Consider the following 15836-nt stretch of genomic DNA (forward strand, 5'->3'; position numbering starts at 1 on the left):
TGGTAAGATACTTGGTAGTGTGGATGAACAGAGGGATCTGGGTGTCCATGTGCATAGATCCCTGAAGGTTGGCACCCAGGTTGATAGGGTTGTTAAGAAGGCGTACGGTGTTTTAGCTTTTATTGGTAGAGGGATTGAGTTTCGGAGCCAGGAGGTCATGTTGCAACTGTACAAAACTCTGGTGCGGCCGCATTTGGAGTATTGCGTACAGTTCTGGTCGCCGCATTATAGGAAGGATGTGGAAGTGTTGGAAAGGGTGCAGAGGAGATTTACCAGGATGTTGCCTGGTATGGTGGGAAAATCGTATGAGGAAAGGCTGAGGGGCTTGAGGTTGTTTTCGTTAGAGAGAAGAAAGTTAAGAGGTGACTTAATAGAGGCATACAAGATGATCAGAGGATTAGATAGGGTAGACAGTGAGAGCCTTTTTCCTCGGATGGTGTTGGCTAGCACGAGGGGACATAGCTTTAAATTGAGGGGTGAGAGATATAGGACAGATGTTAGAGGTAGGTTCTTTACTCAGAGAGTAGTAAGGGCGTGGAATGCCCTGCCTGCAGCAGTGGTGGACTCGTCAACGTTGAGAACGTTCAAGTGGTTATTGGATAAACATATGGATGATATTGGAATAGTGTAGGTTAGATGGGCTTTAGATTGGTTTCACTGGTCGGTGCAACATCGAGGGCCGAAGGGCCTGTACTGCGCTGTAATGTTCTATGTTCTATCATTCTGAACATTGACAGTAGCCACTGTATCCTCCAAGCAGCGCCTTGGAGACTGATGTCACTGCTCTCTCAGCTGCCTTTACACACTGTGTTTTCTTGTTTAATTTAGGAGCAGCCCTTCAGTCTCCAGTTGCTGAGCAGAGAGTTGAGAAGCGGCGTTACTTACAGACAGAGACTGTTGCAGGATTCGCAGTGTGTGCAGACAGACATCAGACTGCCCCTCTCACAGGGGATCGCTCGTACCTGAGCTTGAAGGCTGCTGCTCTCTCCCCCAAGTTTGTGGACTGGCATCGTCGCTCACCCCGTCTCCCTGCCCAGGAGAAAGCTGAGGACCGGCTTTACTCAACGGCGAGATCCCCTGTGTCTGCAGACTGGCATCGTCACACTCCCTCTCCCACTGCCGACGGCTGTCGCCTGTCTGCCGGTAACTGCTCCTATTCTCAGGGTGGGGACGGTCTGTGCTGACGGATGGGCGTCAGAGACCCGGGAACTCTGGGAGTGTTCCACAGCTGGAAATCTTCAAGTGAATGAAGCAATGGAACTTGTTTGAGATTTCTGCTCCCTCGTCCCGGAGGGGCACAGGTTCCAGACCCTGAGGGAGAGAGACAGTCAGAGGGAGTGAGACAGACAGAGGGAGTGAGACAGACAGAGGGAGTGAGACAGACAGAGGGAGTGAGACAGACAGAGGGAGTGAGACAGACAGAGGGAGTGAGACAGACAGAGGGAGTGAGACAATCAGAGGGAGTGAGACAGACAGAGGGAGTGAGACAGACAGAGGGAGTGAGACAATCAGAGGGAGTGAGACAGACAGAGGGAGTGAGACAGATAGTGAGTGAGACAGACAGTGAGTGAGACAGATAGTGAGACAGTCAGAGGGAGTGAGACAGACAGAGGGAGTGAGACAGACAGAGGGAGTGAGACAGTCAGAGGGAGTGAGACAGACAGAGGGAGTGAGACAGACAGGGAGTGAGACAGACGGGGCGAGTGCGACAGACGGGGCGAGTGCGACAGACGGGGCGAGTGCGACAGACGGGGCGAGTGCGACAGACGGGGCGAGTGCGACAGACGGGGCGAGTGAGACAGACGGGGCGAGTGCGACAGACGGGGCGAGTGCGACAGACGGGGCGAGTGCGACAGACGGGGCGAGTGCGACAGACGGGGCGAGTGCGACAGACGGGGCGGGTGCAACAGACGGGGCGAGTGAGACAGACGGGGCGAGTGAGAGAGACGGGGCGAGTGAGAGAGACGGGGCGAGTGAGAGAGACGGGGCGAGTGAGAGAGACGGGGCGAGTGAGAGAGACGGGGCGAGTGAGAGAGACGGGGCGAGTGAGAGAGACGGGGCGAGTGAGAGAGACGGGGCGAGTGAGAGAGACGGGGCGAGTGAGAGAGACGGGGCGAGTGAGAGAGACGGGGCGAGTGAGAGAGACGGCGAGTGAGAGAGACAGGGCGAGTGAGAGAGACGGCGAGTGAGAGAGACGGGGCGAGTGAGAGAGACGGCGAGTGAGAGAGACAGGGCGAGTGAGAGAGACAGGGCGAGTGAGAGAGACGGCGAGTGAGAGAGACGGGGCGAGTGAGAGAGACGGGGCGAGTGAGAGAGACGGGGCGAGTGAGACAGACGGGGCGAGTGCGACAGACGGGGCGAGTGAGAGAGACGGGGCGAGTGAGAGAGACGGGGCGAGTGAGAGAGACGGGGCGAGTGAGAGAGACGGGGCGAGTGAGAGAGACGGGGCGAGTGAGAGAGACGGGGCGAGTGAGAGAGACGGGGCGAGTGAGAGAGACGGGGCGAGTGAGAGAGACGGGGCGAGTGAGAGAGACGGGGCGAGTGAGAGAGACGGGGCGAGTGAGAGAGACGGGGCGAGTGAGAGAGACGGGGCGAGTGAGAGAGACGGGGCGAGTGAGAGAGACGGGGCGAGTGAGAGAGACGGGGCGAGTGAGAGAGACGGGGCGAGTGAGAGAGACGGGGCGAGTGAGAGAGACGGGGCGAGTGAGAGAGACGGGGCGAGTGAGAGAGACGGGGCGAGTGAGAGAGACGGGGCGAGTGAGAGAGACGGGGCGAGTGAGAGAGACGGGGCGAGTGAGAGAGACGGGGCGAGTGAGAGAGACGGGGCGAGTGAGAGAGACGGGGCGAGTGAGAGAGACGGGGCGAGTGAGAGAGACGGGGCGAGTGAGAGAGACGGGGCGAGTGAGAGAGACGGGGCGAGTGAGAGAGACGGGGCGAGTGAGAGAGACGGGGCGAGTGAGAGAGACGGGGCGAGTGAGAGAGACGGGGCGAGTGAGAGAGACGGGGCGAGTGAGAGAGACGGGGCGAGTGAGAGAGACGGGGCGAGTGAGAGAGACGGGGCGAGTGAGAGAGACGGGGCGAGTGAGAGAGACGGGGCGAGTGAGAGAGACGGGGCGAGTGAGAGAGACGGGGCGAGTGAGAGAGACGGGGCGAGTGAGAGAGACGGGGCGAGTGAGAGAGACGGGGCGAGTGAGAGAGACGGGGCGAGTGAGAGAGACGGGGCGAGTGAGAGAGACGGGGCGAGTGAGAGAGACGGGGCGAGTGAGAGAGACGGGGCGAGTGAGAGAGACGGGGCGAGTGAGAGAGACGGCGAGTGAGAGAGACGAGGCTTTTGAGAGAGACAGGGCGAGTGAGAGAGACGGGGCGAGAGAGACAGACAGGGCGAGTGAGAGAGACGGGGCGAGTGAGAGAGACGGGGTGAGTGAGAGAGACGGGGCTTTTGAGAGAGACGGGGCTTTTGAGAGAGACGGGGCTTTTGAGAGAGACAGGGCGAGTGAGACAGACAGGGCGAGTGAGACAGACAGGGCGAGTGAGACAGACAGGGCGAGTGAGACAGACAGGGCGAGTGAGAGAGACGGGGATTGAGGTAGGGAGTGAGAGACAGGCTGTGATTGGAGAGATAAGAATGAATCGGGGCAGAGTAGTACCATCCAGCTGGGAGGCAGTGGGGAAGGTGAGAGGTTAAGGGGATAGGGCCTGGGTGGGATTGTGGTCGGTACAGACTCGATGGGCCGAATGGTCTCCTTGGAGGAGGATGGGGTGGTCACAGTGTAAAAGGTTGCAGACAGTTTGAGGAAGGTGAGATTAACTTTGTCACAGTCACACAGAGCAGCCTCAATCCTGTTAATCTGCATCAAACCTGTCCTGGATTATTGAGGAACAGGAAGCTACTGGCTCAGGTTAATAAGACCAAGCTGAGTTTCCGCACTGTGTGGATTGCTTCACTCTGAGAACACAGTCCACAGTTTCTCCCGGCAGAGTGTCGAATCCATGTTTCCTTCAGCAGCTCTGAGCACATCAGTGTCAACACAAGAACCCTCACGTATGTAGGACTATAGGAATTTCACAGTAGCTTCATTGCAGTGTTAATGTAAGCCTTACTTGTGACTAATAAATAAACTTTTAGATACTCAGTTCAACCTGAAAGTGGGTGGGAGATTGAACATTTCAATTCCTGTAGAAACATTTAGTGATTTAAACAAGACACTGACGGATTGAAACAGAAGCTTTGATGGATTTTATTTCAAACTTTTTTGTGGCAATGGTTTAAATTTGTACTTTGCTTCAGTCTTCACAAAGGAAGGCATGAATAATGTACCAGAAGTGCTGAGAGAGACATGTTATAGTGAGGAGCTGAAGGAATCAGCATTAGTAGAGAAATGGTTTGGGGGAAATTGATGGGATTGAAGGTGGATAAATCTCCAGGTTCTGATAATCTTCATCCCAGAGTACTTAAGGAAATAGTAGATTCATTGGTGGTTATTTTCCAAAATTCTTTGGACCCTGGAATAGTTTCTACAGATTGCAGAGTAGCCAATGTAAGCCCACTATTCAAAAAGGGAGGTAGAGAGATAACAGGGAACTATAGACCAGTGAGCCTAACGTTGGTACTGGGGAAGTTGCTGGAGTCCATTATCGAGGATTTCATAACTCAGCATTTGGAATGCAGTGGTATAATCAGATAAAGTCAGCATGGATTTACAAAAGGGAAATCATGCTTGATGAATCCACTGGAATTCTTTGAGGATGTAACCAGTAGAGTTGGCCACGGGGAACCAGTGGATGTGGTTTGTTTAGACTTTCAGAAGGCTTTCGACAAGGTCTCACATAATAGACTAAAGCACATGGGATTGCAGGGAATGTCTTGAGATGGATAGAAAGCTGGTTAGCAGATAGGAAGCAAAGAGTTGGCATAAATGGGTCTTTTTCTGATTGGCAGTCTGACTAGTGGACCCCAACTATTCACATTATATATTAATGATTTGGAAGAGGGAACTAATTGTGTTATCTCCAAATTTGCAGATGACACAAAGTTGGGTGGGAGGGTGAGCTGTGAGGAGGATGCAGAGATGCTTCAGCGTGATTTGGACAGGCTGTGTGTGTGGGTATCTGCATGGCAGATGCAGTATAATGTGGATAAATGTGAGGTTATCCACTTTGGGAGCAATACTAGGAAGACAGATTATTACTGGGATGGGTGTAAATTGAGAGAGGTGGATACTCAGCGAGACCTGGTGTCCTCGTGCATCAGTCACTGAAAGTAAGCGTGCAGGTACAGCAGGCAGTAAAGAAGGCAAATGGTATGTTGGCCTTCATAGCGAGAGGATTTGAGTACAGGGATAGGGATGTTTTACTGCAATTGTACAGGGCGTTGGTGAGGCCACACCTGGAGTATTGTGTGCAGTTTTGGTGTCCTTATCTGAGGAAGGATGTCCTTGCCATAGAGGGAGTGCAGCGAAGGTTTACCAGGCTGATTCCTGAGATGGCAGCTCTGTCACATGAGGAGAGACGAAGTCTGTTAGGATTATATTCACTGGAGTTTAGAAGAGTGAGAGGGGATCTCATAGAAACTTATAAAATTCTAACAGGGTTAGACAGGGTAGATTCAGAAAGAATGTTCCCAATGGTGGGGGAGTCCAGAACTAGGGGTCATAGTTTGAGGATAAGGGGTAAATCTTTTAGAACTGAGGCGAGGAGAAATTTCTTCACCCAGAGGGTGGTGAATGTGTGGAATTCACTCTCACAGAATGTAGTCGAGGCCAAAACGTTGTCTGATTTCAAGAAGAAATTAGATTTCGCTCTTGGGGATCGAGGGATATGGGGGAAGGGGGGATCAGGATACTGAATTTGATGATCAGCCATGATCAAACTGAATGGTGGAGCAGGCTCGAAGGGCTGAATGGCCTCCTCCTGCTTCTAGTTTCTATATATCTCACGTGTTTGTGCATTTTTTTCACAGATCATCACAGGCTGAGCAGAGAATCAGCAAGGTTAGTGTAACATGCATTAGCTCTGCTTATCCCAGACAGACGCAGGGTCTGCGTGTATATCCCAGACAGACGCAGGGTCTGTGCGTTAATCCCAGACAGACGCAGAGTCTGTGTGTATATCCCAGACTGACCCAGGGTCTGTGTGTATATCCCAGACACAGACAGGGTGTGTCTGTATATTCCAGACTGACACAGGGTCTGTGTGTGTATATCCCAGACTGACACCGGGCTGTGTGTATATCCCAGACGAACACCAGTCTGTGTGTACATCCCAGACGAACACCAGTCTGTGTGTATATCCCAGACTGACACAGGGTGTGTGTGTATATCCCAGACGAACACCAGTCTGTGTGTGTATATCCCAGACGAACACCAGTCTGTGTGTATATCCCAGACTGACACCGGGCTGTGTATATCCCAGACTGACACCGGGCTGCGTATATATCCCAGACTGACACAGGGTCTGTGTGTGTACCCCCGACAGATACAGGGTCTGTGTGTATATCCCAGACTGACACCGGGCTGCGTATATATCCCAGACACCGCGTGAATATACGTCAGACTGACAGGGGATATGATGGGTTTGCTGTATTCCTCAGTAGATGTTGGGCTGAGTGGTGGATGCTGAGGGTGTAAGGGGCCCTGTGGTCAGCCCTGCCTGGGCTCTGGTCTCTGACCTTTCCTCTGTTTTATGTTTGCAGCTCCACGGACAATCGGCTTCACCTGAGTGGAATGAGTGGTGTGAGTGATATTGTTGCTGAGCTGTTTACTGAGGGAAAATTGTCCACAAAAGGCTTAGGCCTCTCCGAGGAACAAATCCAAAAACTCTCCAGGTAAATACTGGCCAATAAGCTACATTCCAAAATATTCCTCTCTACAGGTCACTCTCAGAGGCAGAGAGATACGTAAAAATCACTCCACTCTTCATTAAGTACTGTACCTTCAACGCCGAAAACTATCCTGGGAGAGTTTGATGGGAAACAGTGTAGGGGGAGCTTTACTCTGTAAATTCCTTGTATAGAGGGTATCAGAGTAGAGTTAAGAGAGAAATTAGGAGGGCAAAAAGGGGACATGAGATTGTTTTGGCAGATAAGGCAAAGGAGAATCCAAAGAGCTTCTACAAATACATAAAGGGCAAAAGAGTAACAAGGGAGAGAGTAGGGCCTCTTAAGGATCAACAAGGTCATCTATGTGCTTATCCACAGGAGATGGGTGAGATCCTAAATGAAAATTTCTCATCAGTATTTACTGTTGAGAAAAGCATGGATGTTAGGGAACTTGGGGAAATAAACAGTGATGTCTTGAGGAGTGTTCATATTACAGAGAAGGAGGTGCTGGAAGTCTCAAAGTGCATCAAGGTAGATAAATCCCCGGGACCTGATGAAGTGTATTCCAGGACATTGTGGGAGGCTAGGGAGAAAATTGCGGGTCCCCTAGCCGAGATATTTGAATCATCGATAGTCACGGGTGAGGTGCCTGAAGATTGGAGAGTGGCAAATGTTGTGCCTTTGTTTAAAAAGGGCTGCAGGGAAAAGCCTGGGAACGACAGACCAGTGAACCTAATGTCTGTGGTGGGTAAGTTGTTAGAAGGCATTCTGAGAGGATCTACAGGCATTTAGAGACACAAGGACTGATTAGGGACAGTCAGCATGGCTTTGTGAGTGGAAAATCATGTCTCACAAATTTGATTGAGTTTTTTGAAGGGGTAACCAAGAAGGTAGATGAATAGAATAGAAACCCTACAGTGCAGAAGGAGGCCATTCGGCCCATCGAGCCTGCACCGATCACCATCCCACCCAGGCCCTACCCCCACATATTTATCCACTAATCCCAGGACTCTAAGGGGCAATTTTTAACCTGGCCAAACAACCTAACCCGCACATCTTTGGACAGTGGGAGGAAACCGGAGCACCCGGAGGAAACCCACGCAGACATGAGGAGAATGTGCAAACTCCACACAGACAGTGACCCGAGCCGGGAACCGAACCCGGGACCCTGGAGCTGTGAAGCAGCAGTGCTAAGCACTGTGCTACCGTGCCGCCGATGAGGGCAGTGCAATTGATGTTGTCTACATGGACTTTAGCAAGGCCTTTGACAAGGTACCGCATGGTAGGTTGTTGCATAAGGTTAAATCTCACAGGATCCAGGCCGAGGTAGCCAAATGGATACAAATTTGGTTTGATGACAGAAGACAGAGAGTGGTTGTAGAGGGTTGTTTTTGAAACTGGAGGCCTGTGACCAGCGGTGTGCCTCAGGGATTGGTGCTGGGTCCACTGTTATTTGTCATTTATATTAATGATTTGGATGAGAATATAGGAGGCATGGTTAGTAAGTTTGCCAATAACACCAAGATTGGTGGCATGGTGGACAGTGAAGAAGGTTATCCAGGATTGCAACTAGATCTTGATCAATTGGGCCAGTGGGCTGACAAATGGCAGATGGAGGAGTTTAATTTAGATAAATGCGAAGGGATGCATTTTGGGAGATTGCTCAGTTAATGGTCGGGCGTTGGGGAGAGTTACAGAACAAAGAGATCTAAGGGTACAGGTTCGTAGCTCCTTGAAAGTGGAGTCACAGGTGGACAGAGTGGTGAAGAAGGCATTCGGCATGCTTGGTTTCATTGGTCAGAACATTGAATACAGGAGTTGGGACGTCTTGTTGAGGTTGTCAAGACATTGGTAAGGCCACACTTGCAATTCTGGTCACCCTATTATAGAAAGGATATTATAAAACCAGAAAGAGTGCAGAAAAGATTTACTCGGATGCTACCGGGACTTGATGGTTTGAGTTATAAGGAGAGGCTGGATAGACTGGGACTTTTTTCTCTGGAGCGTAGGAGGCTGAGGGGTGATCTTATAGAGGCCTATAAAATTAGCAGGGGCACAGATCAGCTGGATAGTCAATATCTTTTCCCAAAGGTAGGGGAGTCTAAAACTAGAGGGCATAGGTTTAAGGTGAGAGGGGAGAGATACAAAAGTGTCCTGAGGGGCAATTTTTTCACACAATTTTGTCAGAGGGTGGTGAGTGTCTGGAACAAACTGCCAGAGGTAGTAGTTGAGGCGGGTACAATTTTGTCTTTTAAAAAGCATTTAGACAGTTACATGGGTACGATGGGTACAGAGGGATATGGGTCAAACGCGGGCAATTGGTACTAGCTTAATGCTAAAAACTGAGTGGCATGGACAAGTTGGGCTGAATGGCCTGTTTCCATGCTGTAAACGTCTATGACTCTAACTAACCCCGTGCTGTACCTGCCCTGGGAGTGTTTGATGGGGACAGTGTAGAGGAAATTTACTCTGTATCGAACCCCATTTATTTTTTATTTTATTAGTGTCACAAGTAGGCTTACATGAACACTGCAAAACCCTACACATAAGAACATCAGAAATAGGAGCAGGAGTAGGCCATCTAGCCCCTCGAGCCTGCCCCGCCATTCAACAAGATCATGGCTGATCTGAAGTGGATCAGTTCCACTTACCCGCCTGATCCCCATAACCCCTAATTCCCCGACCGATCAGAAATCCATCTATCCGTGATTTAAACATATTCAACGAGGTAGCCTCCACCACTTCAGAGGGCAGAGAATTCCAGAGATTCACCACCCTCTGAGAGAAGAAGTTCCTCCTCAACTCTGTCCTAAACTGACCCCCCTTTATTTTGAGGCTGTGCCCTCTAGTTCTAGCTTCCTTTCTAAGTGGAAAGAATCTCTCCACCTCTACCCTATCCAGCCCCTTCATTATCTTATAGGTCTCTGTAAGATCCCCCTCAGCCTTCTAAATTCCAACGAGTACAAACCCAATCTGCTCAGTCTCTCCTCATAATCAACACCCCTCATAGAAATAGATCATAGAAACCCTACAGGACAGAAAGAGGCCATTCGGCCCATCGAGTCTGCGCCGACCACAATCCCACCCAGGCCCTATTCCCATATCCCTACATATTTACCCAACTAATCCCTCTAACCTATGCATCTCAGGACACTAAGGGCAATTTTTAGCATGGCCAATCAACCTAACCCGCACATCTTTGGACTGTGGGAAGAAACCGGAGCATCCGGAGGAAACCCACGCAGACACGAGGAGAACGTGCAAACTCCACACAGACAGTGACCCAAGCCGGGAATCGAACCCAGATCCCTGGAGCTGTGAAGCAGCAGTGCTAACCACTGTGCTACCGTGCCGCCCATCTCTGGTATCAACTTGGTGAACCTTCTCTGCACTCCCTCCAAGGCCAATATATCCTTCCGCAAATAACGGGACCAGTACTGCACACAGTATTCCAGCTGCGGCCCCACCAATGCCCTGTACAGATGCAGCAAGACATCTCTGCTTTTATATTCAATCCCCCTTGCCAACATCCCATTTGCCTTCTTGATCACCTGTTGCACCTGCAGACTGGGTTTTTGCGTCTCATGCACAAGGACCCCCAGGTCCCTTTGCACAGTAGCATGTTGTAATTTTTTTCCATTTAGATAATAATCCAATTTGCTATTATTTCCTCCAAAGTGAATAACCTCGCATTTGTTAACGTTATACTCCATCTGCCAGATCCTCGCCCACTCACTCAGCCTGTCCAAATCTCTCTGCAGACTTTCTATGCCCTCCACATGATTCACTTTTCCAATTATCTTTGTGTCGTCTGCAAACTTTGTTACCCTACACTCAGTCCCCTCCTCCAGATTGTCTATATAAATAGTAAGTAGTTGAGGCCCCAGTACCGATCCCTGCGGCACGCCACTAGTTACCATCTGCCAACCAGAAAAGCACCCATTTATTCCGACTGTCTGCTTCCTGTTGGATAGCCAATCCCCAATCCACGCTAACACCCTACCCCCAACTCCGGGTGACCCAATCTTCTTCAGCAACCTTTTGTGAGGCACCTTATCAAACGCCTTTTGGAAATCCAAAAACACCGCATCACCGGTTGCCATCCATCAACGTCACATCTTCATAAAAATCCAACAAGTTCATCAAGCACGACTTTCCCCTCATGAATCCATGCTGCGTCTGCTTAGTCGAATCATTCTTATCCAGATGGCCTGCTATTTCTTCTTTAATGATGGATTCCAGCATTTTCCCAACTACAGACGTTCAGCTAACTGGCCTGTAGTTACCCGCCTTTTGTCTATTTCCTTTTTTAAACAGTGGCGTAACATTAGCCGTTTTCCAATCCACCTGCACTACCCCAGAATCCAACGAATTTTGATAAATAACCACTAACGCATCCGCTATTACCTCTGACATTTCTTTCAGTACCCTGGGATGCATTCCATCCGGGCCCGGGGACTTGTCCACCTTCAGTCCCGTTAGTCTACCAAGCACTGCCTCCCTGGTAACATTAATTGTATTGAGTACCTCTCCTCCTACCAACCCTCTATCGTTAATATTCGGTAAACTATTTGTGTCTTCCACTGGAGTATAGAATCAGGAGTATAGAAACACAGAGGCACCTAGGTGTGCAAGTCCACAAATCCTTGAAGGTGGCAACACAGGTGGAGAAGGTGGTGAAGAAGGCATATGGTATGCTTGCCTTTATAGGACGGGGTATAGAGTATAAAAGTTGGAGTCTGATGATGCAGCTGTATAGAACGCTGGTTAGGCCACATTTGGAGTACTGCGTCCAGTTCTGGTCGCCGCACTACCAGAAGGACGTGGAGGCATTGGAGAGAGTGCAGAGAAGGTTTACCAGGATGTTGCCTGGTATGGAGGGTCTTGGCTATGAGGAGAGATTGGGTAGACTGGGGTTGTTCTCCTTGGAAAGACGGAGAATGAGGGGAGATCTAATAGAGGTGTACAAGATTATGAAGGGTATAGATAGGGTGAACAGTGGGAAGCTTTTTCCCAGGTCGGAGGTGACGATCACGAGGGGTCACGGGCTCAAGCTGAGAGGGGCGAAGTATAACTCAGACATCAGAGGGACGTTTTTTACGCAGAGGGTGGTGGGGGCCTGGAATGCGCTGCCAAGTAGGGTGGTGGAGGCAGGCACGCTGACATCGTTTAAGACTTACCTGGATAGTCACATGAGCAGCCTGGGAATGGAGGGATACAAACGATTGGTCTAGTTGGACCAAGGAGCGGCACAGGCTTGGAGGGCCGAAGGGCCTGTTTCCTGTGCTGTACTGTTCTTTGTTCTTTGAAGACCGACACAAAAAACTTATTTAAAGTTTCAGCCATTTCCTCATTTCCCGCTATTAAATCCCCCCTCTCGTCCTCCAAGGGTCCAACATTCACTCTTGCCACTCTATTCCTTTTTATATATTTGTAAAAGCTTTTACTGTCATTTTTTATATTTAGAGCTAGCCTAGCTTCATAACCTATCTTTCCTTTCTTTATCGCTTTCTTAGTTGTTCTTTGTTGTTTCTTAAAGTTTTCCCAATCTTCCGATTCTCCACTATTTTTGGCCACTCTGTACCCATCGGTTTTTTATTTAATACTCTCCTTAATTTCCTTCATTATCCACGGCTGGCTATCCCTTTTCTTACAGTCCTTCTTTATCACCGGAATATATTGTTGCTGAGTACTGAAAAAGATCTCCTTAAAAATCCTCCACTGTTCCTCAGCTGTCCTACCTACCAGTCTGCTCTCCCAGTCCACCTTAGCCAATTCAGCCCTCATCCTATCGTACTTCCCTCTGTTCAAACAGAAGACACTGGTATGGGACCCTACTTTCTCCTCTTCCATTTGTACCAGAAATTCGACCATATTGTGATCACTTGACCCAAGAGGGTCCTTCACAAGAACATCCTTAATTCTACCTACCTCGTTACACATTACCAGATCTAAGATAACTCGTTCCCTCGTCGGTTCTGTAACATACTGTTCAAGGTAACTATCCCGACAGCATTTCCTCCATCCCACACCTTCCAACTTGAGTCAGCCAATCAATATGCAGGTTGAAGTCCCCCATGATTTTTGCCGTTCCGTTTTTGCACGCATCCATTATTTGCTTGTTTATAGCCCTCCCCACCTCAACATTATTATTTGGGGGCCTATAGACCACGCCTACTAGTGTCTTTCTCCCCCTACTATTCCTTATCTCTACCCATAACGATTCCACGTTTTGTTCCTGAGAGCCTATGTCATCCCTCACTACTACCCTGATATTATCTTTTATTAACAGAGCTACCCCATCACCTTTTCCTTCCTGTCTATTCTTCCTAAATGCCTGATACCCCTGGATGTTCATCTCCCAGTCCTGGTCTCCCTGCAGCCACGTTTCTGTAATGGCCACTAGATCATACCCATTAGTGCTGATTTGCACCATCAACTCATTAACTTTGTTCCGAATGCTTCTTGCATTCAGGCAAAGTGTCTTTATTCCAGCTTTTATCTGGACCCGATTTGATGAAACGCTATCAACCTCTCCCTCGCCCTCTACTCCTTTAACTACTTGAATGCCCTCATTCACTTGCACTCGCTCCCTCTCTACCATTGATTTCGTAATTCCTCTTACCTCTGCACCCTCCCCCCCATAAATTAGTTTAAAGCCCTATCTACAGCCCTAGTGATACGATTCGCTAGGACTCTGGTCCCAGCACGGTTCAAACGGAGACCATCCCATTTATACAGGTCCCATCTGCCCAAATACTGGTGCCAATGCCCCATGAATTCGAACCCATTCCTCCCACACCAATCCTTGAGCCACACATTTGTCTCCTTAATCCTATTAACCCTGTGCCAATTTGCGCGTGGCTCAGGTAGTAATCCAGAGATTACCACCTTGTTGGTTCTGCTTTTTAATTTGTTCCCACGCTCTTCGTACTCCCTCTGTCGATCCTGAGTTCCTGTTTTGTCTATGTCATTGGCACCTACATGGACCACGACAGCTGGATTTTCACCCTCCCACTCCAGATTCCTCTGCAGCCCAGATGACTCTGTTCTTTCCATATCCTGATTCTCCTTGTTTCCAGACAAATGCTGATTATCCCTTGCTTTATCCAATGTGTAGATATTCTAAACCTCCAAAGAGAAGTGAGCATGAACAGAAGGAAGTTCGGGAATGGATGAAACAGAAGAGACAGCAGAGACTTCAGACGTATCAACAACATCGAGAAGATCTGAGGACAAGGGAGCGAGCGCCATACCATCCCAAACAGGTAGGGAGGAACTTCCATCCTAGCTGCTGCTCCTGGACACGTCAAATCCAGGGTTCGCTTCATAAACCAATTCCTGATTTTTCTTTCTCTACTAATTATATTTACTTTCATCACAGAAAAAACTCACAAACAAAGACATTAAAGAAAATCAGAAGCGAAATGCAGTAAGAAAAAGGTAATTTTTTAATATTATACAAATACCAAAAGAGACCAATGCACTGAGACTGACCGATTCACTGTGTCGTAACCCTGAGACTGACCGATTCACTGTGTCGTAACCCTGAGACGGACCGATTCACTGTGTCGTAACCCTGAGACGGACCGATTCACTGTGCACAGTAACCCTGAGACTGACCGATTCACTGTGTCGTAACCCTGAGACTGACCGATTCACTGTGTCGTAACCCTGAGACTGACCGATTCACTGTGTACAGTGACCCTGAGACTGACCGATTCACTGTGTCGTAACCCTGAGACTGACCGATTCACTGTGTACAGTAACCCTGAGACTGACCGATTCAGTGTGTCGTAACACTGAGACTGACCGATTCACTGTGTACAGTAACCCTGAGACTGACCGATTCACTGTGTACAGTAACCCTGAGACTGACCGATTCACTGTGTCGTAACCCTGAGACTGACCGATTCACTGTGTACAGTAACCCTGAGACTGACCGATTCACTGTGTCGTAACCCTGAGACTGACCGATTCACTGTGTACAGTGACCCTGAGACTGACCGATTCACTGTGTCGTAACCCCCTGAGACTGACCGATTCGCTGTGTACAGGAACCCTGAGACTGACCGATTCACTGTGTACAGTAACCCTGAGACCGACCGATTCACTGTGTCGTAACCCTGGGACTGACCGATTCACTGTGTACAGTAACCCTGAGACTGACCGATTCACTGTGTATAGTAACCCTGAGACTGACCGATTCACTGTGTACAGTAACCCTGAGACTGACCGATTCACTGTGTACAGTAACCCTGAGACTGACCGATTCACTGTGTCGTAACCCTGAGACTGACCGATTCACTGTGTCGTAACCCTGAGACTGACCGATTCACTGTGTACAGTAACCCTGAGACTGACCGATTCACTGTGTACAGTAACCCTGAGACTGACCGATTCACTGTGTCGTAACCCTGAGACTGACCGATTCACTGTGTCGTAACCCTGAGACTGACCGATTCAGTATGTCGTAACCCTGAGACTGACCGATTCACTGTGTACAGTAACCCTGAGACTGACCGATTCACTGTGTCGTAACCCTGAGACTGACCGATTCACTGTGTACAGTAACCCTGAGACTGACCGATTCACTGTGTCGTAACCCTGAGACTGACCGATTCACTGTGTACAGTAACCCTGAGACTGACCGATTCACTGTGTACAGTAACCCTGAGACTGACCGATTCACTGTGTACAGTAACCCTGAGACTGACCGATTCACTGTGTACAGTAACCCTGAGACTGACCGATTCACTGTGTACAGTAACGCTGAGACTGACCGATTCACTGTGTCGTAACCCTGAGACTGACCGATTCACTGTGTCGTAACCCTGAGACTGACCGATTCAGTGTGTCGTAACCCTGAGACTGACCGATTCACTGTGTACAGTAACCCTGAGACTGACCGATTCACTGTGTCGTAACCCTGAGACTGACCGATTCACTGTGTACAGTAACCCTGAGACTGACCGATTCACTGTGTCGTAACCCTGAGACTGACCGATTCACTGTGTAC

At 49.4% G+C, this 15836-nt stretch overlaps 1 protein-coding gene across 9 annotated transcripts in view; it reads left to right on the forward strand.

Annotated features, from left to right (window-relative positions):
- The window catches only part of LOC144495195 (ciliogenesis and planar polarity effector 1-like), a 216085-nt gene that overhangs the window by 174400 nt on the left and 25849 nt on the right, over positions 1–15836 (forward strand). For all 9 annotated transcript variants that reach the window (XM_078215234.1, XM_078215228.1, XM_078215235.1 and 6 more), the window contains 5 exons: positions 829–1143; positions 5960–5990; positions 6692–6823; positions 13938–14085; positions 14202–14260. In XM_078215234.1, coding sequence (XP_078071360.1) covers positions 829–1143; positions 5960–5990; positions 6692–6823; positions 13938–14085; positions 14202–14260 — 685 coding nt within the window. The remainder of the gene's footprint in view (positions 1–828; positions 1144–5959; positions 5991–6691; positions 6824–13937; positions 14086–14201; positions 14261–15836) is intronic.

This window comes from Mustelus asterias, chromosome 6, assembly GCF_964213995.1.
Source record: "Mustelus asterias chromosome 6, sMusAst1.hap1.1, whole genome shotgun sequence".
Classification (NCBI taxonomy): Eukaryota; Metazoa; Chordata; class Chondrichthyes; order Carcharhiniformes; family Triakidae; genus Mustelus; species Mustelus asterias.